Genomic DNA, 26,832 nt, shown 5'->3' on the forward strand with positions numbered 1-26,832 from the left:
CCACCTGCAAATGATTAAAGAATATACTCCGTCATAGTGGAGTCACTTACAAGAAGGTGGCATTCAGGCCCTAAGACTTGACTCAGCAGCTGTGAGCACTTGCTGCTCTCTGGGATTGTATTCCTAATACCCAGACAGCAGCTCACAACCCTCCATAACTCCAGTCCCAGGGGACCCACTGCAGGCAAAACACTCATACACACAAAATCAAAATAAATAAATATTAAGAAAAAGTTAACATTTCTGGCCTTCAAGATAACCATTTTCCCACAGATTCACACCATTTCCCTTGCCATATGGTCTGTTTAATTGGGAGGAACCTAGACTCGAGCCAGGTCAAATGTGTGGGTAGAAAAGATGCTGAGATTTTTAGAAAATAAAGGGGTTTTCCCTTTATCTAGCTAGTCGGACTGAGGTTGCTCACACATAGAGGAAGTAACCCACATGCTTCTGAGACAGGTGCCAAAGCACTTCTACAAAAGCAGGCCCTTCAGAGTAACCACAGTTTGTGCTTGTTCATTTGCAGTTTATTGTTCTGCAATACACCTCATGAGCACCAGGGGGCGATGTCCTCTTGTAGAGCAACACCAAGAACTTCAAAGCACAGCAGTTACAAACAGAACACCTGACATCTGGACATTCATCAGCCCTCTCCGGGAAACCCCCATTCAGAGTTGGTAGCAGACAAGCAAAGGGGACAGCAATTGTTTCTTTTTTGTTTGTTTGTTTTTGTTTTTGTTTTTGTTTTTTCGAGACAGGGTTTCCCTGTAGTTTCTAGAGCCTGTCCTGGATCTAGCTCTTGTAGACCAGGCTGGCCTCGAACTCAGAGATCTGCCTGCCTCTGCCTCCCGAGTGCTGGGATTAAAGGCGTGCGCCACCACCGCCCGGCTCAGCAATTGTTTCTTATGCTGGGTGGATGTTCTCAATGCTCTCACGCTGTTGCATACCAAGCTCCTCTAAGATAAATCTTTCCATCTCAGAGGGAAGCTTCTCAAGACACAAAATGTTCTCAACGGAAAGAAAACATTCCATCTTGTATGTCACACTCATGCCTGGGGGACATCAGGGCAGGCACTCAGGGCAGCAGCTGAAGCAGAGGCCATAGAGGAACGTTGTTCATTGGTGTGCTCCCTTAAGGCTTGCTCAGCCACATCAATGTGCATCCTGCCACATCAATCATTAATCAAGAAGACGGTCCTCAGGCTCGACCACAGGCCAGTCTGTTGGGGACATTTTCCTAAGCTGACTTCCCTCTTCCCATGACTCTTGCTTATGTCAAGCTGGGAAACCACACACACACACACACACACACACACCCCTCACCAGGACACTCCCTAAGTTTGGGAAATAAACATCTCAAAAGCTCAGTGTCTCCTTCTCTTTCTGCTGCCTACAGTTCTGGATCTAGAACTCTCTGCTGCCCCTCCAACACTGTCTGCTCGTGTGCGACCATGCTTCCTGGCATGATACTAAACCTCTGAACTGTAAGTCGGCCCCAATTAAATGCTTCCCTTTACAAGCATTGCAGTGGTCATGGTGTCTCTTCACAGCAGCAAAACCCTACGACAACTAACTATGTATTAATAGTAAGGACTGCTGAGAGACGTTCTCAGATAAGTTGAACTGCCTAGAAGAGGCTCGGACCAGGCAAGCTGCCTGGAAGAAGCTCAGACCAGCCAAGCTGCCTAGAAGACGCAAGGTGATCCCTGAAGAATCACCTGGAAGGAGTTCACATTACCTAAGCTGGCTGGAAGAGACAGTCTCCAAATTGTTGAGCCACCTTCTTCTAGCTGTACAGTGTGCTCTGGGTTTCCAGCTTCTGTGAGCGAGGGTAGGCTATTGGTGATGCAGCGGTGTTTGTGTTATTTCCGATCCTAAAAGTAACCCCTCACCCATATTTCCACAAGAAAACGAGAACAAAATACAAACAAAAAAAACCTCATTGGCTCACCAGGAGGTACTTCGGAGGTATCCAAATGTGGTTGGTCATCAGTTCCACATTTGGCATGAGAAACAGGGTTGCACAACATAAGCGCAAAGCGGGGCAAGATGGGGGGAGAAGTTCTGACCAAGTTTGAAACCACAGAGAAGTCTGAGTCTTACAAAAGGAGAGGGGAATGGAACACAAAGGCACAGACAACCACAGATATACCACCCATCTTCAGGGACCAACGTCTTACAAGGTGTGGCAAATCCCACTTGTCATCCCTGGAGTCCCAGGCAGGGAGAACATGGCTGCTGGTGCTGGGAGTGTGAAAGGAAAAGCATGGGGTTCCCTGCTTGGCCTAGCAGAGCACACTGGAGCTTCTCTTGGAAAGCAAAGTGGCTAGTGCCCAGGGTTTGCCCTCCTTCAAACCGTGACTATACTCTTATGTGTTGGCAAAAGAGAAGAGGCAAGAGATTTCCCCTGGCCTTAAGGAGCTTTCTGAGCCACGCCTGGGTACTGGGGCCTTAAATGATGTGGGAGGGACACAGGCCACTGATCTAATGTTCAGTGTTCCAGGGGTTAAGAACTGTCCCTGAAGACACGAAGACCTGTTTCAACACAGATGTGACTCTAGTCCCCATTTACCCAGACCAAAGAATTAGCATAAGCACCATGTGAGTGTCTTAGGCCTCTCAGCAAGAGGCAAGACTAAAAAGCTCAGGAAGAGTTACCACCACAAACTGGGCAAACCACCTCACCACAAACAGTTCTGGTGGAAATAAAAGTATGATGCATAAATCACACATCACACAAAGGACAAGTCACTAAGAGGAAGCGCTAGCAGGTGCTCTAACGGTGATGTGCATGACATAAATTAAGACTATCCTTAATTAGATCGAGTGGACTATCTTAGCAATAATATGGAGTCAAGAAGATTCCTATAACTGATTTACAGATTCTGGGCCATGTGTCCTAGAGATGATGGAGGCCACCTTAGCAGATTCTGCAGATAGGAAAACAGAGACTCAAAGACAGAACTGACTTCCTTAAAGGCACCAGCAGCTTAGTAGCAGAATGAGGAATTGAATCCAGTCTCCAGGTCTCCAGCTAGCTCTGTGTTACTTTGTGTGTGTATTAAGGGGAGGGGTTGCATTCAAGTGTATATGAGTGTGCATGCCTGTGTGGAGGCCAACTGAGGGTGTTGGGTAGTCTCTCTCTCTCTCTCTCTCTCTCTCTCTCTCTCTCTCCATCTCCTTCCTCCCTCCCTCCCTCCCTTCCTCCCTCCCTCCCTCCCTCCCTCCCTCCCTCCCTCCCTCCTTCTTTCTTATTATTTATTTGAGTCAAGTCTCTGACTGAATCTGATGCTAACCATTTGCATAGGCTGGCTGGCCAGTGAGTTCTAGGCATCTCTTTGCTACTCTTCACTCAGCATTGAGATTAAAGACCTATGCCCCTCTGCTACTCAGTCTGACTGATACAATAATGGGTGTTGGGTAGCCAAACCTAGGTCTGTATACTTACATGGCAGACACTCCATTGACAGTCATCTCCCCAACCTACTGTGATATTTTTATACTGTATATGTTGAGTCCTTGTTGTACCTTCCCATGCTAATACCCTCCCTCTCCCTAGACCCGTTCCCATTTCTGTAACTTCCTCTTGTGGAAACAAGCCTTAAAAAGCTGAATGATGGGGAGGAGGGTCTTGAAACACTCTTAGGGATAGGGCATGACCAAGGCACTGATGTACTCATGACAGATACATTCACTAGAATAGGGACCATGCAAGACTGAGACAGTAAATGTTCAATCATAGATGGGGAAGGAGCTCATGGGCCCCAGTTAAACTCACCAAGGGAACGAAAGGCAGCTAAGGATTGCTGGAAGAGAGGAAGTAGTTGCCTTTCGTGAAGAAACCACTGGTGAGTTCCTGTGTTGCAGTGAATATTTTTGCACCCCACATAAGTAGCCCTGGTTAAGCTTGGTGGGTCACAAAACAAAAGCAAAAACAGAATAAAAAGACATAGAATGGGGATGGGAACTTGATGGGGGGGAGGATTGATGGAAGACAAGAGAGGGTATAGGGATGAATATAACCAGAATGTGTTATATATGAGTATGAAATTGGCATAGAATAAAACTTTTAAATAAGATAAAGGTCCTGCTAATCTCCTCTTGCCCTGCTTACCTCTGACTCTTCCCGTTCCTGGTGTCTAACATTCTTTCTATGCATCTACAAGCTTGCTGTTTTTCATAAACGATTGAGGGTTTAGACTGTTCGTCTTTCTGTGTCCATCTAGATTCATTACAGTGTTCTCTAGTTTGACTCATGTTGCTGCAGAGGACACAATCTCATGCAATCTGAGGAGTTATCTGATTTTCTTCATCCACTGGGTGATAGGCATCAGGATTTACTCCGTGTTTTGGTTATGGCGGGAGTTCTGCACAAGCATGGGGCACAAGCATCTTGTTGGTATAAAGATTTCATTTCCTTTGGGTGTATACCTGGTGTGCTCAAGAAACTTCAAATTTCTTGAGAAGTATCCATACTATTTTCCATATAGCTGTACTAACTTCTATTCTCATTAATAGTGCTAGTTGTTTTTTTTTGTTTTGGTTTTGTTTCTTTTTTGGTACTTTTATTTTGGGGGGTCCACCAGCCAGCTCCCAAATTAAACACATGGAGGCTTGAATGCTCAGTCTTAGCTTGGTTTGTTTTCAGTCAGCTTTTCTAACTTAAATTAGCTGTTTCTCTTTAGTTATATTTTGGCTCTGGGCCTTTTACCTTCCTTTATTCTATATATCTTTCTTTCCTTCTTACTCCATGGCTGGCTTGTGACTGGTCCCTTATGGCCTCCTCTTCTCTTCTTGCTCGTTGCTTCTCCCTCTTTTTATTCATTTATTTGTTTGTTTGTTGTTTGTTTATTTATTTACTGAGCCTAGATTTCTTCTCCTATTTATTCTCTCTGCCTGGAAACCCCACCTATTTCTCTCTCCTGCCTAGTTACTGGCTGTTCAGCTCTTTGTTAGAGCAATCAGGTGTTTTAGATTTAGACACACAAACTAACACAGCTTCACAGAGGTAAACAAATGCAACATAAAAGAATGCAACACATCTTTGCATCATTAAACAAATATTTCACAGCATAAACAAATGTAACACATCTTAAATTATTATTCCACAGCATAAGAGTCTCATTTCTCTGAGTCCTTGTCAGTATTTCCTTCTTGTCTTTTAAAGACAACCTTCTCACGAGGGTGAAACGAGACCTTGACTCATTTCATTTCTCTCATGATAGACGAGTGGAATTGAACATTTTTCTCAGGCTCAAATCTTGATATTTTACAATCCCATTATTTTTAATAAGGGGTTGGTAAGCAACAGAATCCAGGATAAGCCCATTCTGATGCAGTTCTTAACATAGTAACTTCCTAGAACACAGCCATGACTGTGCGTTTACATATCACCTACATTTGCCCAAAAAGACAAAGTTGAAGAGAGCACTTGTTGGCATGGCCTCAATACTTACAAGCTGGTTGGCCATGTACCGGGCAACTTTGTCTGCTCCCTTCTAAAGGAAGCCTAGAATGAATTACTTGAAAAGGTAAGCCATCAGTCACTCTGCTCAGCCTGTGACATTAGCCCAAATGTCACTGCAATCTCACCATTTCCCTTTCTTTAGGATACTAATGAAATATTCACGCATCCTTCTGAGTTAACATGGCTCCCCATATTGGCATGCCCAAAAAAGGTAGGATCTTCAGATCCTCTAACAGAAGGAATAAGCTATTAGAACAACCACTAGAGTTCCTAGCAAGGTCAGAAAACAAAAGCTGATATCCATCAAGCTCCTGCCTACACATGTGAACGTTCACTGGCGCCCAAAGCCAGTCCTCTGAGCAATCTATTCCTTGCAAGTAGGGGCTACTATTTACTTCACTGCTGTGGAAGTGAAAGTTTAGAGAAAACCCAGAACTTGTGTGATGGCAACTGCAGCCCTAGGATATTTATGTTGTTTCAGTTCTAAAATCTTTTTCACATCCCAGTTTGTCAAAATAACGATTAAGAAACTTGAGCAACTATGTCAAACCGAAAAAAAAAAAATCTAGAAGTCAAATAAACCCTCAACCCAGCACATACTGTTAGGTTCATTTTTGTTTTACGTGCATATATGTGCATACATGTGTGTGTGCATACATGAGCGTGTGCATGCAGACACACACACACACACACACACCTCTATTTTAACAGAGGACTCAAAGCTCCCAAGTACATATATTCTGAGATGGAAGAAACACCTAGGAAAACCTAAGCGAATGCTCTTGTTTTCTTCTTGATCTGCTCATGAATATTTTGAACAGAAAGAAAACTGATGCTAACTTTGACTTTGCTTCATCTGAAGACCCTTTGGAAGACGACAATAAAAGAAAAAAAAGTAGTGCCATTGAAGAGAATGGTCCGTCCTCCTACAGGAACCTCTAATTGTCAGTAATAGCTCCTTAGGGAGGGGTGGAATCTACCCATGATGGATGTTGAAGGGTCCAGTCTTATGCAGGTATCTGCTGCTGGTGTGTGGTCCTGATTGCAGAAGCTGTGTCACTTCTGGATGACGGTATTTCATGGCATCTTCCCTCTCCTTTGGCTCTTGCATTCTCCCTGCCCACTCTCTCACAGTGTTCCTTGGGCCTGGGTGGTAGTGGTAATGACAGAAATGTCCCATTTAGGACTCAGTGCTCAATAAAAAAAAAATTAACAAAAAACTGTTTAAAACAGAAAGAAACTATAACAAGTAAAATGCAAAGAACTACAATCCTATAGCAACAAGGGACTTAACAAAACAGATTTGCTATGCTTCAGAGTATTTCCACATATTAATCAAAAATTGTTTTATATATTTCAAAACATACCGATTATAATAAATGAAAATTTTTTTTCATTTAATAGAAACACTGGCTGTTATTCTGAATTTTCTTTTGTATTACCTGATGATAAAACAATTGTGGAAAAATGAAACCTGACAACAGTTAATTCAGAGAAATCCAAAGCCATTCAATCACATCTTTTGCCCAAATCTTCCTCAAATAAGAAGTCACATAACCAGAAAGATATGATGAGTAAGAAAGGAAGACAGAATAAAAGTCTGTGCTGAGCTCTCCAGGCCAAGGTCCTGTTTCTTGGTGAAGGAAGATACAAGAAACCTTTCATGGTAGACTCTCAGAACCATCACTCAGAAGCCTGAAGTGGGGAGGAAAACGGAGCTAGTCTTACTTGCTCAAGCTTTGTATACTTGAGTTTGCAGGGGAGATGAAAAGGAAGCGGCTGGGGAGGGAGAGCAGCAAGTAAAGCCTTAACAAGTGTGAGGCCAGAATTCCCACCCCCAGGACCTGCGTTAAGGCCAGGAAGATGTGGAGGCTCATCTGTAATCCTAGCGTGCAGGAGGCAGAGAGAGGAGTCATCACAGCAAACTGGCTAACTGGTGTAGCAAAACCAGTGAACTCTGCGTTCAAAGGAAACTGTGTCTCAATACTAATTAAGTAGAGAGCAAGTGAGGAAAGGACTTGAAGTCAGCTCCAGGCCTCTACACACATATATCCACACAACACACAAACACACATACATACATATGAAAAAATAGGGGTAAGGGGAGACCCTAAGGGTCTCCCATCATTCTGACTTTTGCAACAATATTAAATCTGACATTGGCTACTGCACAATAGCACCTACAATGAATGCCTGACCAACAACAGATATTCAGTTCTGTTTCCCTCACAGAGCAATGAAACAGGTCTCCATTAGAATGTTAGGGAAATATGTACTGAGACTGTGCTGAGGCGGCCTGAGAATTCAGAGGAAATCGAAAGTCTAGTTAGCAATGTGCTATTGGAATCATGGAGTGACAACCAAGACTAAGTCTTCAGTCTGTGAACCTAAGATCCTAGAAAACAAAAACAAACAAAAGTACCCATGTTGTAGATTCTACATTGCTGACTGTGTAAGAATATGTATGACTAAGGACAGGTAAAATGCTACATGTCCAGATCCAAGTTATCTGTAGTCTCTTCAGCTCCTATTTATCATCCATTTCTGCTTTTGACCTAACAAGCTTGTGGCTATCAGGTACAATACTTTTTGGAACGTACACAGAGACCACCCATTTCCACCCACTCACCATCTTCAGACAGCATCTGAAGCTTAAGGCAAAGACTTAAAGCAACCTACTAGCTGTTGTAACCCGCATATCTACCTATCCGATGTTCCTACCAATGTATCTGAAAAAAACAACTTTAATTATGACTTTCTTTTTCTGTCATTATAAAAAGCTTGTGAAATCATTATCATAATGGAACTTAAGGAAAGCTGAATCTGTTTCCCCAGCACATGGTAACTTAGATTTAGCTTCAGAATAAACTCTTGTATTATCTTTCATGTAAGAGCTCTGTTTATGCATGGACAATTTTAGTACCTGAACATCAGCACTCAAGGATGGTCCATTTTCATTGAAGAGTCACCCAAACCAGAGCCACGTACCATCAAAGGACCCTTGTGCCCAACTTGTGTGCCTCATTGTCTCTTCTGGTAGATTTTGGTAACTTCTCTGTCGGGCCTGGGCCTCCCCGTCTTTAGGTTAGTACCCAATAGATTTATTCTGAGCTGGTTGGAAGGACTGTTTCAATACTTAGGGAGGGGGTTGCAGGGTGTGCTTCCTTCGTTGTATTTTGCTTGTTTCAGAGTGTTCTGTTTTGGGGCATCTGTTTTTGTTTGTTTTTAGAATGTTCGATTGTTAGCTTTGATGGCTTTTGTCTTTTTCTCCTGCCATCACTCCAATATCTAATTAGCATTTTTTTCTGCCACCTCCCCTGCTTAATGTCACTTTTCTGTCTTCAGCTTAGGCAGCACAAGAATCGGAAACAAAATTCAGATCTCCTAGCTAGCTTAGGGAAGCTGGCAGCTTTCAGGAGAGAATTAGAGACTGAAACTCGAAGAGGAACTGCTAAAGAAAACCTGTTTCGGGGCCTCCATGTGCCTTTGTTTGGTAACTGTGAAGTCCTCAGTGGACACTAGAATTATAGTTGGACAGCTTAATTAGAGTTTTAAAATATCTAAAGAAATAATGAGCCGGGCAGCGGTGGCGCACGCCTTTAATCCCAGCACTCGGGAGGCAGAGGCAGGCGGATCTCTGTGAGTTCGAGACCAGCCTGGTCTACAAGAGCTAGTTCCAGGACAGGCTCCAAAGCTACAGAGAAACCCTGTCTCGAAAAACCAAAAAAAAAAAAAAAAAGAAAGAAAGAAATAATGAATTTGTAATTTATATTTAAAAAGAACTTCGGAAACTATAAGTTCAAAGGTGATGTTAACACCAGGCAGGAAATTAGGAAAATCTTAGAGGTTCTGTCAGAACCAAAGGCAAATTCTGAGCTGTCTAACTGTTAGCTCCCTAGTCTCATGCAGTCTCGAATGTTGCATTTTTCTTATCTCCAAGCAGAACAAATTCTGTATGAATGGAAAAGACTATTATGGCCTCTAACATAAAACCTAGAGGGGGAAATTTCCATTTGTGTAAGTGTCTTTTGGCTTATTTGTTCATAAACAGAGAAATATAGGAATCCAGTTTCAACAACACACTTCCCCTTTGACCTTTTTCCTTTGGTTAGGCTTTTCTTCTGGCTGATGTAGAGGTGTGAACTATTGTGTCTTGTCAAAGAAGTACTCTCTGGCTGTATTACACGTTTTCATGATAATTTACTTGAACAAAACTCCCTGCTCTAAAATTCCTAAACATGGCTTTTTTTAAAAAACAAAACAAAACAAAACAAAACTATGCCCACTTTGTCTTACAATTTAAAACTTATTTTGCTCTAGAATTACCACTCTTGGCATTGGCATGTCTGATTTAAGATGCATGTGTGTTTGTGAGTTTGTTTGTGTGTGTGTGTGTGTGTGTGTGAGAGAGAGAGAGAGAGAGAGAGAGAGAGAGAGAGAGAGAGAGAGAGAGAGAGAGAATGTAGACTTTTAAGGGTGTGTTTTGACTGTTGCTGGCTCTTTTAAAAACAGGTTTTTCAAGATCCTTATCTTAGTCAAACTTAGTTAAGATATAACTCTAAAGTTTGGTGGCTACAGAAAAAAAAGTGATCATTTCAAAGTTTATTTAACCTACATAAAGGCATACAAATGTATCTTAAGGCTTACAGTTGATCCCAACGTGTTTTAATATTTCGTAAATGTAATTTGTCTTTTACAATGTATTTGGGACAATAACTAATTTCTGTGCCACCTTTAGCTTTGAGGAAGAAAAGAAACATTTGAGTAGGATGCCTGTTAAATGATTAATACGTCTACTCCAAAGGTGGAGAGAGTTGACTTCAAGTGAAAGGGATGAAAACGGTGGGAACAGAAATGCCTGTTTACCCCTCCCCCACCACACACATCTTCTGAAACAAAAGCAATTTCTAAATGCCTGTTATACGATTTAAATGTTTAAAAAATAGCTCATTTAAATTTGTTACAACAACACAGAAAAGGCTCACTGTTTTGCCTTTATTTATAACTTCTAGATATTTAAGATACAAGGTATGTTTTCAGTTGCTGTAGTTAAAGGTCATTAAAAATTCCTAAGGTCAAAACTCTATACTCTGTAAAACTGGTGCCTGGTTCTCTATTTAAAACAATAATGTTTTCTTAAATATTGATTTCCTCTTAATGATATTTACAGAAAAACTAGCTTAGAGATCAAAGGTTTTCTTAAACAATTTCTTTAAACCCAGGATTTGGGAGAGAGAGTCAGACGGAGCTCTGTGAGTTCAAGGCCACCCTGGACTACACAAGATCAAGGCAGAAACAAATCCAGGTGGTGGTGGCTAATACCTTTAACCCCAGTCCTAGGGAGTCATATGCCTTTAATACCAGGGAATATAAAATGAGAGGAGAGAGAGGTTTAGTCTGCTTAGTTTGTGGTCACCCAGCCTTAGTAGTGGTAAGACTTCTCTAGCGGCTTGGCTGATTTGCTCTGCTGGTTTTCAGATTGAACCCCAATTTCTGTCTCTGGGTTTTCATTATTCGTGCTACACACTAACAACACATTTTTTGAATGGATTATTTAAGGTATCTTATAGTATAGTTAGCAAGGGATTTTAAAAAATTAAACAGTATTTTTTATATATTTTAAGTGTATGGGGCCTTTGCCTGTATTATGTAAATGTACTAAATGCATGCAATGTCTACTGAGGTCAGAGAGGGACTCAGTTTCCTTGAAAGCGGGTTTCCAGACAGTTATGAGCGGTCATGTGCATTCTGGCAAAAGAACTTAGGCCCTCTGAAAGAGCAACTAGTACTTTTTAAAATTTATTTTACACACTGACCACAGCTCTCCTCCCTTCTCTCTTCCTGTTCCCTCCCCTGGACTCCCATCTTCCCACTCCCCATCCACTCTTCCTCCATCTCCATTCAAAAAGGGGCAGGTCTCCCATGGGCTTGGGCAAAGCCTGGCACATCAAGCATCAAGTACTCTTAACCACTGAGCCTTCTCTTCAGTCACACAAAGTATTTTGCCAATAAAAGAGAGAAAAATTACGAGGTGACTTCAACATTTTTCTTTCTCATAAAAAATAAAAAATGATCTTTGGTTTACCTACAAAACTTCTGGATCCTCCTTTCTAGCATGCATGACCTCGTTTCCATCCCTGTTACTGATAATATTTGGTATGTGGAATGGCAATTTGTTAAAAGGATATTTAATGTAGCAGTACATTGTTACTGATGTCTTCTATAATGTGACTTTTTATTTCCTTTCTCAAACTAAAATCTGGCACAATAGCAAGATATTAAAGATAGATCTAGTTATTATCCACAAGGTACAACTATAATAACTCAGATCAAAGATCAGTACTTTCTAAAGTTAAGACAGGCCACTCCTTATGAGATTACAGCTGTAAAATCAAGTTTGCCAACAGAAAACTGAAATTGAAAGAAAATGAACCAGACCAAATATTGCAAACATCAAATAAAGCATGTCACATAGTACAAACAGCTGTAGATACAAGAGGAAAGTCAAATAAAGCATGTCACATAGTACAAACAGCTGTAGATACAAGAGGAAAGTCAATCGCGCTTTCAAAGGAGATTCTGTGGGGCTGGAGCACGAGCTCCATGACTAGAAGCGTTTATTTGGTGGTCTTGCCCCGGACCCAGGCTTAGTTCTCAGCACATACGTCACTCACGGGACCCAAGACTCTCTACTTGAGTCTGGGCACCTACACACTCACGGTGGGTAAAAAGAAATTGTTTTTAAATGAAGGTTTTCAATTGATTAAAGTAAGTATTTCCCTCGTCACATCTTAGGGCTATCCTGTGTTCTTAATTATTTTATCTTTAGGTGTAGTATGTCTATTGTGCATCACATAAAATGCAGTATCAGGCAAAAAAGAGAAAAAAATCAGACTTGGATTGTGATGGACTTGGATTGGATTTGACATGACCAGGGATTTCTCCCTTAATGGCTTTACCAACTATTTCCCTCTCCCTCTAGAAGTCTGCCTTCCTGCCTATTCAATCTCATCTATATCCGCTCTTAGACATCAGTTTTCCCAGCACCATAGGGCATGACACTGTATTTGGCCTTTCCATGCAAAAGTGTGACATTTGGTCAAAATCAGAAACAGTAAACTGAAGTGCCCAGAACAAAGGCTGCGCCAGTGCATTGAGGAGCCCACGTAGCTGACTGACTAACTTTTCCAATTGTAAGCAGTGCAAAGATGCCTGTCTAGAGTCAGATTATCTTGAGCTATCTCTAGTCAACGGTCATTGCCTACCTTCATGTTTGACCTAATCCTTCTGGCTTTCAGGTGAAGTCCTTTACGGAAGGTAGAAACAGACCCCTTGCTTCCACCAACCCAAAGGGTAAGTGTCATCAGGTAGCACCTGAGCCTTAGAGCCCAGACTTTGCAGCTTTGCCGAAGCCCACTACCTGGTGTTCCCCCCAAAACATTTTAGAAACACCTTGACTCCTGAATAAATGTCTTCATTCTTTCTCTAGACAAACTTTATGAAATTGTTACCATGTTGGCTAATCTGGATATGTTTCCAGGTCACTCATATTTGAACCCAGAATAAACTATGTCTTTTTCTCTTTGAGGTGAGAGCTGTGCTTTCTGCTTTAATAAACTGCATCTAAATTTTCTCCCGTTTTAATATGGTGGAAGCTCTGTGAGTTCAAGTCCAGCTTGGCCTATATAGAGAATTCCAGGTCAGCCAGTGCTACACAGTGAGACCCTGTCTCAGGAAAAGAACAGAAGAAAACGGTTTGGGCTGCCAAATTCTAGCTTCACATTGACTATGACTATGCATAATTTCCCATGGAGCTTCTGGTTTTGCCCTCCAGAGTAAAGGGGAGCATGACACATTGAGTTCTTGTTTTTTGTGGTTAGTGGACAAACTTGGTGCAAAGAATTTCTTCTAAGATGACAAAGCCATGCTCAGAATATCAGGTTAGAAGTTAACTGCTCAGAAATAAAAAAAAAAATTGTCACTGTGTTCTGTGCTACACAGGTCCTTCGTTTGCACCAGCATTTATTCCAGGGTCTGCACAAGTCACAGCTCTAGGCTCCATTTAGCAATCCTTTGTGTGTCAGGGTCCGGGCTTGTCTCTTAGATCCCTGACAAACCAAGTGTGCTGATCCTGGCTAGTGCAACCACCTTACACCTCTAGTGACACACACATGGCACAAACACCTGGACAGGCTCCAAGCCCACACAGAAGTGAACCTCAGACATGAATCACGGCTTAACTCATGACAGTGTCTGAAGTGGCACACGTGTTCAGATTGGGGAAGAAAGAAGATCCGTGACTTCCCCCTTGCTGCTTGTTGGAGGAAGCGAAATTGATTTTCAGCACCGCGGATGCATACCTTCTATGGAAGAACTGCCTCTCTCTGCGAGAGGTCAGAGTTCAGTGGTTAGCCTCAGTCCTCAGTCCCTCCAGGCAGCCATCTGGAGAGAACATGTGTTTGCATGTGTATTCAAGTATAAGAAAAAGCAAGAAAATTGTTGGGAGGAGTAAAACAGGAAAAATGGGGGAGAGACACAGTAGCCAAATCCTCAGCTGCCTATTCCGAGCCCCACTTTCCAGCCCTGGCACAGAAATGGAGGTTGTGTCCTAGATTCTTGCCATTTCCACTTCTCCTTTTATTGTCTCCCCACCGACTAAAAAGAGAACTTCCTTGAGCACAGAAACAATAAAATCCAAGTGCTCACCCGCCCCTAGCACATGAAAATGCCAAAAATAAGTTGAAACATTTTTAAAAAAAAAAGCGTGGGGGCACCAATTGGTTGTCCAGTGCCAAATGGTCACTCCTGAAAACATAAACACAATTAACGTTATATGGACTGAGCAAGTTATATTTAGGAATATATGTGTGTGTGTGTTTGTGTGTGAGTGTGTGTATGAGATAACAATTAATGGAGAAAAGAATGGAGAAATTTAGTTATAATCACAAAAACAAACTTTAAAAATATATATCCTTACATCCCAAATTATTTTACTTAGTACAAAATTATATCCAGTTATTTGGCACTTAGCAAATACTCAGTAAAACAAACAAAAACCTCAAATAGGTAAGACATTCCCTTGTTGAAAAAGCAAGAAAACCAAAGAATCTCTAGAAAATTGAGAAAAATGATTTTTAAAAAAAAACTCTCCTGAGCAGATATAACTGCTGTCAATGGGTTTTTGTTGAAGCCTCTAATTTTATGTATTTGTTCATAACTGGAGTCATGCTGAAGGTCTAGTCACATGTTTTACACATCATGATAACACAATGATCTCTCAGTAAATCAAAACGGTTTGAAAAAAATTGTCTTAGCTGTAGAATATTGTAGCATAATTTCTTCAGGTTTTTTGTAATGTTGAGTGGGAAACTGTACTAATAATGAAAAGAATGAAAAAAAGTGGTAGAATGTTTAGTAATTTAGAGAGACTTGATAGAACTGTCTGTGTTTACTTTGCTTGTCCTCTCCCTTCAGGACATCAAGGTCCCAACAGGTGTGTGTTTGTATGTGTGTGTGTGTGATACACAGGCGTATGTGTTGATGTCCTGCAGGTACATGTGAAGGTCAGTGGTTGACATCAGGATCTTTCCTGAATTGCTCCCCACTTTCATTTCTTGAGACAGCGTCTCTCGCTGAACCTGAAGCTTACCATCTTGACGAGACTCACGAGCTAGAGGTTCAAGGGATCCTCCAGCATGAGGAGACAGGCATGCACTGCTGTACCCACATTTTTAGGTGGGTTCTAAGGATCCAAACTCAGGTCCTCATACCTGCACAAAATACCCTGTACCCACAGAACCACAACCCACGAGATCTAGAAAAGAGAGAATAAGGAGAAATGGTTAGCCTTTCTTCAAATGCGTGTACATGAAACAATTAAAGTACAAATACTGAGTTACTACCAAGTGCTAAAGAGCATTCAACTTTAGCCTCTTAACTCTGGGCTCTCTTTTGAGGTGTATATAGCCCGATTTTTATGAACTAGAGCATCCTCTGCAGTGGCTGGGCTGTGTTCTCCAGCTTAGCTCTGCTTGGACATTGTTTACAAATTCATTCATCTTTGGAGGCTGGTGTGAGTTGGTTTCCTCAAACACCTTGGCATAAACAGACCCACAGAGAGGCCTTTCTAGATTTACAGAGCACCACTGGAGCCTGAAAAATGACTAGGGAAACTCAGTCGGTGAAGGGCAGCCTTGTCCCTTCTAAAAGTGTTCTCTGCTGCCCCACTGGCAGCCTGAGAAAATTCATTTCTTTGGGATCTTCATAGCCTGTACACAGGTGACAGTACCAACCTGTGGCTGAAACAGGATTCTGTTTGAAAAGTCTTAGCTTTGCATCCTATTCATGGAGTAATCTGGGGAGTCATGAGGGTGCCATGTGAAACCTTTTAATCTATTATGGAGTCCCTGGCTTCCAGCAAAATGTCCTGAGACCACTCCAGTTTTTCAAACTATTGTAATTCATCTGAGCTTCCCTTAATCCTGATACTTGATCATTGGGAAAGAATACATCTCTCTGAATTATAAATCTGAAGGAGCTGGTGTCAGTACTTGCCAAAAGAGGGGAGAACAAGAAAAGAAAACTCCTATGGGTATGTTTTCCTGGAAATATGAGAAATGAATGTTAATATTTTTAACGTGAGTAATAAAGAACATCTTCCCTGAATCTATACACTCGATAATGGGATGGGAAAGCTAAAGGCTTGGTCAGTTATGGTTTACTTTAAAATCGCACACACAGAAAAGAGCAGACAAATGTGTGGGCACTCTATGCTTTGAGCCTAACAGAATTTATAGTGTGGCTTTGTCTCCTCTGGAATATTTCGATCTGGAAGGAGAAAGACAGCCCAGTGTGGGGGGCCCTCACCATCACACAGAATGCTCAGGTCAGCTCAAACTGAGGTTTCGCAACATAAGGCAAATGGAATGCTTTTCTAGACCGTTGAGCTCAGCCCCAGATAACTCCACATCCAAAGCAGGATTGTGGTAACTTGTAACAATGAGATCTCACAAAAGTATCTGAGTTTCTTTACTCTTTCCTCCTGAGAGGACAGCCTTCGACTTCAGTGTGCCAAGGAGATTCTTACAATTTGTCCTTGACAGGGAGTACCCTGTCTAGTGGAGGCGGGGTATGCAAATAAGGGCAATGTTGCTACTAACTGGCATTTCCAGTAAAAAGAAACTAGTAAAGTGATTACAGCAGCTAACAGTCAGGCAGTTTTGAAACCAGTCAAACCAGACCAGAGCCTTCTGATAGAGAAGAGGTAGGTGTCTTTTACTGGCTGTCACTTCAGTAAAAGAAAGGCAGGGTGGGGGCCACAGGGGAGTAAATGATAAAGAGGGTACTTTGTTTATCCAGTGTAGAATAATTTTTACAAGGTCCTAATGATCTCTAATATTCCAACCAGCTTTCATTTCTCTATTTTGTAACTAGAGCAGCATAAAGAGGAACTGATGGTTTTAGGAGAACTATAGAAATTTCTATTTCAGCAACAGTTTTCTTTCCCATCTTTCTGCTTTCTCCAGTCTTGCTGGTGGATGCCTGGGGCATGAACATGGCTGGAACTGTCTGCACCATGAACAGTTTCATGGCCATGGTCATCATCTGGACGATAACAGCACATGCAGAAACAGACAAGCCTCCTGGAGAGACAGTTAAGACTGGATTTCAAACATGCAAGGATACCTTGAAACTACCTGTCTTGGAGGTCCTACCAGGAGGCGGCTGGGATAATCTGAGAAACATAGACATGGGACGGGTGATGGACTTGACATACACCAACTGTAAGACCACAGAAGATGGACAGTACATCATCCCCGATGAAGTCTTTACTATTCCTCAGAAAGAGAGCAACCTGGAGATGAACTCAGAAATCCTGGACTCCTGGGTGAATTACCAGAGCACTACCTCAGCTTCCATCAACACGGAACTCTCCCTTTTCTCTAAAGTCAACGGCAAGTTCTCTTCTGAGTTTCAAAGGATGAAGAACCTTCAAGTAAAGGACCAAGCTGTAACCACCAGGGTGCAGGTAAGAAACCTGGTCTACACTGTCAAAAACAGCCCTACTTCAGAACTCAGCTTGGGGTTTATGAAAGCACTTATGGACATCTGTGACCAGCTAGAGAAAAACCAGACAAAGATGGCCACCTACCTGGCAGAACTGTTGGTCCTCAACTATGGCACACACGTGATCACCAGTGTGGATGCTGGGGCCGCACTTGTTCAGGAGGACCACATAAGGTCCTCCTTCCTCCTGGACAACCAGAACAGCCAGAACGCAGTGACTGCCTCTGCTGGGATTGCCTTCTTAAACATCGTGAACTTCAAACTTGAGGCGGACTACACCTCCCAGAATGCTTTGACCAAGAGCTATCTTTCTAACAGAACTAACTCCAGGATGCAGAGCATGGGTGGGGTTCCATTCTATCCAGGTATCACCTTAGAAACCTGGCAGAAGGGCATCACTAACCACTTGGTGGCAATAGACCGATCTGGCTTGCCTCTGCATTTCTTCATCAAGCCTGACAAGCTGCCTGGATTGCCAGGTCCTTTGGTGAAGAAGCTGTCGAAGACAGTGGAAACCGCTGTGAGACACTATTACACTTTTAACACCCACCCTGGCTGCACAAATGTCGATTCCCCCAACTTCGATTTTCAAGCCAATATGGACGACGGCTCCTGTGATGAGAAAGTAACCAACTTCACCTTTGGTGGAGTTTACCAGGAATGCACTGAACTGTCAGGAGATGTTCTCTGCCAATACCTGGAGCAAAAGAATCTGCTCACTGGTGCTTTCTCTTGCCCCTCTGGCTACACCCCTGTCCATTTGCTGTCTCAGATCCATGAGGAGGGTTACAGTCGCCTGGAATGTAAGAAGAAGTGCACCCTCAAAATCTTCTGCAAGACAGTGTGTGAAGATGTGTTCCGAGTGGCCAAGGCTGAATTCAGGGCTTACTGGTGTGCAGCCACTGGCCAGGTACCTGAAAACTCGGGACTTCTCTTTGGAGGAGTCTTCACTGACAAGAACATCAACCCCAAGACAAATGCACAGTCATGCCCAGCTGGGTACATTCCACTGAGCCTGTTTGAGAACCTTAAGGTATGTGTTTCTCTGGATTATGAGTTGGGGTACAAGTTTTCAGTCCCCTTTGGTGGATTCTTTAGCTGTATAATGGGGAACCCTTTGGTTAATTCCAATGCATCCAAAAACGCAGGGGCACCATCTCTAAAGAAATGTCCTGGGGGCTTCAGCCAACACCTAGCTGTCATCAGTGATGGATGCCAAGTGTCCTACTGTGTCAAGGCTGGGGTCTTTACAGGAGGGGCTCTGCTCCCTGTAAGACTCCCACCTTACACCAAACCACCCCTCATGAGCCAAGCTGCCACCAACACCGTCATAGTGACCAGTAGTGAGACTGCCAGATCCTGGATTAAAGACCCCCAGACCAACCAGTGGAAGCTGGGAGATCCACTGGAGCTGCGCCGAGCCATGACAGTTATCCATGGGGACAGCAGTATGTCAGGAGGAGAAGCTGCTGGAATCACGTTGGCAGTCATCGTGGCACTGGGAGCTGTCATTGCCTTGGCCATCTATAGTACCCGGAAGTACAAGAAGAAGGAATACCAGGCAATTGGTGAGCGAGAGAATTTGGTTGAAAGCTTAGCAACAGATGCATCGGCCTCCAACAGAGAACAGGATCCCAGTCCGGCTTAATTGTCATCAAAGAAAACAGTCTCTTGTCATTTCCAGCCACAGCTTCAAGCACGTTTTTTCACTCGGTTTTCTCTACTTCTGCCTTTCTAAGTACTGAAGTGACTGTTGCCATGAAAAGCAGGTATTACCGCTGTGGGACTTCTTGTTTAGGCCTCTGCACCAGGAAATTAAACGGGCTGTTTAAAAAGGGTATGGTGGGGAGGGGGACGCTTCATTCTGAAAAAGCTGGATGGACTAGGACCAGGGCATGAAGCAGGTGTGTATCCATTCTCACGGTTGTCTTTACCTGAATGCATGTGTATGCAAAGTAGGGACGTGAAGAGACTGGATTTGGAGATTAGGAATTTAGTCTGAATTCAAAAGGCTTTCCAGTTTATGAGCAGAAGGGGTTTGTGCTTTGAGTACCTTATTACTTCTGTTTTGTTTTTTAAAGAAGCTCTCTGGGTTTCACAAACCAAGCAGCAGGCATGACCTTGACATGCCACCAGAGGCCTAAGTGGCCACTACTTTTTAGCTTTAAGGACTCTGTGTTGATGTACAGACTGTCCTCTCCCAGTGGAATATTTCTAAGAATTCCACTTTCCCCAAGTGCCCCAGAATTAGGACTCAGTCTAGATCAGTCTTGGGCTTCTGAACAGTGTTAACAAGTCCTCAGAAAATGTTTTAACTTACGATTTTCTGTTAGGGAGTGAAGGATAAAGGACCTATAGGGAAACAAGTAACTAAGGATAAAAACTGGGATTCTGGAGACAATGCCACTATTCCAGAGTTGAATTCTTCCATCTGTCAACTAATAGCATCATAAATGAGGACCTGAATGGCACTGTACTTTGGATAGATTAAGCATTATGGTTTCATGTCTATGTTTCAAAAATATAACCCCTTCCTCTCTTTCCTTCATTCTTCCTCTCTACTTTTCTCCTTCCCATCTTCTCATCACGTGTGTGGGGCAGACAAACATTAATACCCCTATACTCCAAAAAGCTTTTATTTTCCTAGGGGTGAAAAATGCAAAAGTCAAAATAAACCCCCTTTTAAGCATTTACTTCCTCCCTAAAATTAAAACTATACAAAACTTCCACTCCTTTAGACTTCGCTGTTTTTCACTGCTAGGAACAGGGCTGATATGATTAAAAACAAAACGAAAACCTTATATCATTAACAGCAAAAGGCCTCCAGAACCACCTGTGACATTTATTTCAATTGCAGGATGACTTTCATGGGATATCTGGCAGGGTACATGACTGACACCAGAGAATAGTTGGGGTTTTGTTTAATTTTAATATCTGATTTAATTCTCCACAACATAGAAATGACTCCACAGCTCCCTCAGAAATTGTGTACCTTAACCACAGCACATGACCAGTGAGCTGCCTTCTATGAAAGACCATGTGTTCTCTCCTCACTGTCTACAGTCAAGGGCTGTGCACATAGTAGGCCTTCTGAAGAGCTCTGAGTGTCTCAGCCTCTGGGAATGTGGGAAGAATGACTCATTCACTTCCAGCTGAGATGAACTTGAATTTGAACAGCTGAATTTGAACTCTGCCCTCCCTCCTGCCCAGCCAAGGGGGGGCAGGGAGTGATTCCATAACCTTTTTCACCAAATCTGCCCTTTTCAGTATTAAAATGTTCAATATTAAAACTTTTTCCTCCATGCCTTGTGGGTTCTGAGTGAGTTTTGCTTCAGTCAAGCTAAGAATTTGTCTTAAAGTGCTGACTTTCCTCTGTGAATTCTTTAAGGATTACTGAGTCTGTACAGCAAAGCACAGCAGGAGACTCCTAGACCTAAGGCACCAACTTCCCATGGAAATGTTTAATATCTGTTCTATAAACATGATGTTCTACTAACAAGAATGTGTGCAAATATGCATTAAAATGTATACTCAGCAACCTTCTGTTTGGGTGCTCATCTGTATGAAGCCGGAATGTTGGGGTTCAAGCCACTTCACGAAGCGCTGGGTGGGGCTCTGGGGTTCCGCTGGGTTCTGACTTTCTAAGGCTGGGGTCTACATAAACACCAGGGCTGGTTTCTGAGAAAGCCACACTCCGTAGGATTTCAGAGATGGAGACATGGTTTGGTGGAAAAGGAGGAAGGACAGTTGATTCTAATTTTTGTGTTCCTAGGATTACTCGGATGCTTAATAATAATTATTTGAGAAAAAAAAAAAAAACCTGCCTGACAATGAAAGTCAGTGTTCACGGACAAGAAGACGGTTCAGTAAAGTGCTTGCTATTTAATCATGAGAATCTTGAGTATATCCCCAACATCCATGTAAAAGATGCAAGATGTTGCCCGGGGGTGGTGCCACACGCCTTTAATCCCAGCACTTGGGGGACAGAGGCAGGCAGATCTCTGTGAGTTTGAGACCAGCCTGGTCTACAAGAGCTAGCTCCAGGTCAGGCTCCAAAGCTGACAGAGAAACCCTGTCTCGGAAAACCAAGAAAAAAAAAAAGCATGATGGTATGACCCTGTAGCCCCAGAACTGGCAGGTAGGGACAAGTGACTCTTGGGGCTCACTGGTCAGCCAAACTACTCTAGCCAAAATGGTCATTTCCAGGTGCACTGAGAGAACCCTCCTTCATTATAAGGCAGAAGACAGAGGAAGATATCTAATGCCAACCTTTAACCTCAGATTTTGAGTTCCAAGACCAGCACATTTTCACACACATATGCATCCCCCACCGCAGACACACAAGCGTCTTCTCTTTCACACATGCATCTCTCACACATACGCACCGCCACATCCATCCCCTCACACACATGCATCCCCTCACACACATGCATTCCCTCACACACATGCATCCCCTCACACACATCCATCCCCTCACACACATCCATCCCCTCACACACGTATCCCCTCACACACATGCATCCCCTCACACACATGCATCCCCTCACACATATGCACCCCCGCATACAACCTCTCGCACACAAGAAGCCAATGTCCATTTTCTGAATAACCTCCCCTCACTCAAAGTTCATGCACTCATTTCCCTTGCCATGTGGTTTGTCTCTTTGAGGGGAACCTAGAGTCAAGCCAGGTCAAATGTGTGGGTAGAAGAGATGTGGAAAGTTTTAGAAAATAAAGGGGTTTTCCCTTTATCTAGCTAGTCGGTCTGAGGTTCCTCACACATAGAGGAAGTAACCCACATGCTTCTGAGGCAGGTGCCAAAGCACTTCTACAAAAGCAGGCCCTTCAGAGTAACCACAGTTTGTGCTTGTTCATTTGCAGTTTATTGTTCTGCAATACACCTCATGAGCACCAGGGGGCGATGTCCTCTCGTAGAGCAACACCAAGAACTTCAAAGCACAGCAGTTACAAACAGAACACCTGACCTCTGGACATTCACCAGCCCTCTCCCGGAAACCCCCACTGAGATATAATTGACCACCAAAAAGCAAAGGAGGCAGTGATTATTTCTTGAGCCAAGGCAGCCTTCTCTCTAGCCTCTCATGCACAAAACAGTGTAATACCAGGGCAAGTACTTTTGACCAAGTTTTAAACCACAGAGAAGTCTGAGTCTTACAAAAGGAGAGGGGAATGGAACACAAAGGCACAGACAACCACAGATATACCACCCATCTTCAGGGACCAACGTCTTACAAGGTGTGGCAAATCCCACTTGTTGTCCCTGGACTCCTAGGCAGGGAGAACATGGCTGCTGGTGCTGGGAGTGTGAAAGGAAAAGCATGGGGTCCCCTGCTTGGCCTAGCAGAGCACACTGGAGCTTCTCTTGGGGTGAAAACTGTAGTCAATGTAGCTGGTGCCCAGGGCACAATCTCATTGAAACCCATTCTGTATCTTTTTGGGTTGGCACAAGAGAAAGAGCAGGGTAAAAGCAATCGCTTTGACTGACAGTACACTATTGATATTTCCAAGTTTCCTTCAGCCCAGAAAGTTGAAAGATGAGGGTGAGGTATCCCCTCGGGGCAAAAGCAAATGAAGCACAGCCATTCCAAAGTCCTCTGCAGGAATTCTTGAAGGCATGAGGACTAACTCTCATTTGCCCCCCTAGAACAATCGCTCCCTTCGAAGTTCTCTTGGGTTCTCTTTCTTCTGCCTTGTGCTACCTCTCTCCTCTGCCTTGTGAGAACATCCCTCACTGCCCAATTCCACAGCTCAGAGCCTGTTTCCACCTCTTTGCTTGCCACTGCCTCATTTTCATACCCATGGACTCCCATCTATCTTCCTATTCCTGCTGCCAAGAAGCAGGGCAGTTAGGTACCAAGGGCACGGAAGGCAAAAAATGACTATATAAGCCCTGAATGAGGCGCTGATAATTTCTGAGATATGTTAACTTGATAAAAGGCATGGGTGCGACTTTAAATGTCATGAGCTATGCCTTCCATTTAGTTCTGATGCTTCTTTCTCTATTGTGGCAGAAACGTTCCCCAGGCTCAGTGAACTCAACAGTCTCCTTCATGGTCTGCTAGTAAGACAAAATGGCCTCCCACTGATAGAAGGCCTTGGAATAAGATGGCCAAACACTCTCCCCTACCTCAGCTCCCCCTAGTGGGAAGCAATTAGTTCCATTAGCCATTTGTAGAGTGAAAGAAAACTCAGTACCAGCATGTTCCAGGGAACTGGACTGATTCTCCTGGCCACAGCCTTATCAACAATGCTGGAGGCCCCAAGGGAGGCACGTCTGGAGCAGGGTGTCGTCAAAGTGTGGACTCCAGTTACAACTTATGTACCACTGTGGAAGGTTGCTTTATTCCTCTCTCTTTGTTTCTTCTTCAAGCATCAAAACCTTTCAAATCTTACGAGTTATATATGAATATATATACATATATTTAATGTATATATGTATATATATACACACACACACATACACATATACACATCAAATCCACAACATGAGTTATATAAATTCGAATTAGTATTCAGAGGAACTTTCCCCAAACACAGTTCAAAGAACCCATTTCCAAAGGGGACACTGATGTCCCTTTTTGATTCTTCATTCTCTCTTACCAGATACCTAGTCCATTCTTTAGTGGAGTCAAAGGTGAGAAGATGTTGGGGACAGACTGGATCTTGGGACAACACCCAGATGCAGGTTAGAGAAGACTACAATGTGTTCCTAACCATGTTAGGAATGAACTAAAGAGGCCCCCACCACCATGCTTTTGGTCAACCTGTATTAGATGGGGGCTGAAGAAAAGGGGACTGGTAGCATCTCTGGCCTTGAATTAGCAAATCTGCAATGGAGGTGAATTGAGCTCTTATATAAACAAGACTGGATGGAGGTTGGCTCTGATCTAATATTAATAAGAAAGAGAAGGGTCAATCTAGCTCTTGCATCAATACTTCTTCCCAAGTACAGGTCTGTGCACATCAGGGTGCAAGTTTATCACGAGATGGGCAGGGAAAGGCTGAGAAAAACACAAAAGAAGGGCCATACCTTCACTGTTGGATCCCCAACCCAACTGGGATTTGATATGTGAAAGAGAATTCGGAGACATGATGGGACTTTCCCAAAAACCTAGCCCAGTGATGCACACACACCCACACAAACATATGTGCATACATAGACAACACAGAGACAAGTATGGGCTCCAACTCACAGTGACTTGATGAAACTGAGCTGGTCTGAGATGAGTTGGGAAGAAGGCTATGGGCTCCCCTCCCTGAGGATACTGCAGATGCTCAGTGGCATGCAGACTCTGGTTTGATCAGACAGGGGCTGGAAACAGCATCACATGATGCCACCCCAGAGAGGAATCCCTGAGTCCTTCCATACACGTGAGAGAAACAGACGCCTATGGACAGGTCAATGGCATGAGGAAGAAGAGGGCAGGCCCAGAGAAGCCAGGGACTATTGTGAGAGCTGAACACGCTCCCAGAGGCTTTTGACTCTGACCCTCTTAGCATGAACTGCTTCCTTCAACCTACACCAAGGCATCCGATTTCTGATGTCACAGCATCACCTCTCTCCCCAGTCTTGCACAGTGAGAGCTCCCTGACTCCAGTGGAGGAAAAAAGAAAAGCAGAAACTCTGCTATCAAAGCAGAGAGGAAGCAGCAAGAAGCCAGCTGAGGCACGGGATCTCAGCTTCACAAGGCCAGGATATGGAGTGCTTCAGCACTGCCCATACCTTAAGTGTGCTGACCACATCCCCTACTTAGGGGCAAGGAGAGGTGCAGGTTCTTGCCTTCCCAGCACTGACAACTCCATGGGAACAAAGGGGGGGTGGCCCTCATCCCACATCCTGTTTGTATTGGATAAAGTTTATGAATGACATCACCTTAATCTAGTTCCTTCTGTGACCAAGAAGTGGGGTGCGAGATGGAGACAGAACAAGAAAGAAAACAAGGGAGTCAGGAGGCACGGCATCAACTTCCACGTGACTCTCTTCACTTCCTGCCATGTAGTCCCCCAGTTCCCCCCGCCCCACCTCAGTCTTTTTCCTGGGCAGTGCTGTCTTCAGAGATACCCTGGGCAGCTAGTTCAGCCAGCACATTATCCAGGTAATTGGCATCTGGGTAGCCATGGCCAGTGAGATTAGAGCCAAATTCTGTCTTGTGGTGCACCTCATTCCAGATGACAGTGTCGGACTCGCCCGTGGTGCTGGAGGTTCCAATGGCAAAGATGAGACGGCGATCCCAGGCCACCAGAAGCAGCTTCAGAACCTAGGGCAACAAAGTTGAGAGACCACAGGCAGTTGTTCCATACTGGTCTTCAGATGGTGGATTCATCCCAAGGTACCTAACCACCCTTGCCCCTTCATCGTGATGTTCTAAGTAACCCAGAAGAAGAGAAAGATTTGAAATTGGAGTCTGGGCATTCTATAGTGAATCTCAGCTCTGTTACTTTCCGACAACTTCAAATATCTTTCTGAGCTTTAATTTGTTTATTTATAAAATGTCAATAGGATCACCCACCCCAAAGATTGTGTGCATGTGTGGCGTAAGCATGTGCACATGTGTGGGAGCATGCAACTGTGTGTGTGTGTGTGTGTGTGTGTGTGTGTGTGTGTGTGTGTGCACTCGGAAGCCCCTGGAGGAGCTGTGTTTTACCGGAGTGCTCTCCACACATTTTCTTTTTTGAGACAGTGAGAGTCACTGACCCACCATTAGGAAGGGCAGAACGAAAAGTATGGTGCAGCTGCAAAAACCTGCAACAAAGCCCAAGTTTAGGATCATGGAGCTGTGGGTATGAAGGGCACGGACTAATAATGGTATTGCTAAAGGAAATGGTGAGAGGAGATGGTTTACATGCATCCTGTAAGGTGGGGACTTATGGTAAGTCAAGACAAGTATTCCTTGTAAAGAAGACAGGGAAAGGCCATTGAGGCATCATGTGCTGCTTGAAAAACTAATTACTTTTAAACAAAGGCGCTTGATGCCAGAAACTGTGTTTTGGGATAACTGACATGGTGTCAAGAAAAAAAAATGAGGCAGCCTCCTGTAGGATTAGCAGAGGAGTAAGAGTCTGGGAAGGCAATGCAGGGAGGAGTGAGCTGAGTGTATTCGGTCACTGAAAGCAAGAATTCAAGATTGTGAATGTGCACAGCCTGGCTTCCAAGGGTTTGAGGTCTGCTGCTACACAAAGAGGAAGGCCTAGAAAGAGAGTGGCCCTCAGCCACGTGGGTGTAGTCTTGTGCTTGTCTGAGACAGCCTCACGCATCCCAGCAAGGCCTCAAACTTAAC

The 26,832-nt window shown here is 43.6% G+C and overlaps 2 protein-coding genes across 3 annotated transcripts in view; one reads left to right on the plus strand and one right to left on the minus strand.

The window, feature by feature from the left end:
• Positions 1 to 544: 544 nt before the first annotated feature.
• Positions 545 to 26,832, minus strand: part of Dtx4 (deltex E3 ubiquitin ligase 4) — a 56,759-nt gene continuing 30,471 nt past the window's right edge. Inside the window, exons 9-10 of one of the 2 annotated variants that reach the window (XR_005286644.1) lie at positions 22,514 to 25,812; positions 545 to 625 (exon numbers count right to left, since the gene is read on the minus strand). Coding sequence is in view for 1 of the 2 variants with exons in the window: in XM_038341000.1 (XP_038196928.1) it covers positions 25,579 to 25,812 (234 nt within the window). In the remaining variant the exon portion in view is untranslated. Of the gene's footprint in view, positions 626 to 22,382; positions 25,813 to 26,832 lie in introns of those variants that run through there. The other variant, XM_038341000.1, reaches the window with a different exon arrangement.
• LOC119821886 (macrophage-expressed gene 1 protein) lies at positions 16,644 to 21,071 on the plus strand. The gene is made up of 2 exons (XM_038340992.1): positions 16,644 to 16,730; positions 16,993 to 21,071. The coding sequence occupies exon 2, from the start codon at positions 17,016 to 17,018 to the stop codon at positions 19,179 to 19,181; it is 2,166 nt and encodes a 721-aa protein (XP_038196920.1). The 5' UTR covers positions 16,644 to 16,730; positions 16,993 to 17,015; the 3' UTR covers positions 19,182 to 21,071.

The sequence above is a fragment of the Arvicola amphibius genome, chromosome 1, assembly GCF_903992535.2.
Source record: "Arvicola amphibius chromosome 1, mArvAmp1.2, whole genome shotgun sequence".
NCBI classification, from domain to species: domain Eukaryota; kingdom Metazoa; phylum Chordata; class Mammalia; order Rodentia; family Cricetidae; genus Arvicola; species Arvicola amphibius.

Excerpts from the sequence above, each read along its gene's own strand:
- LOC119821886 (XM_038340992.1), top strand. The coding sequence starts at position 17,016 with ATGAACATGGCTGGAACTGTCTGCACCATGAACAGTTTCATGGCCATG.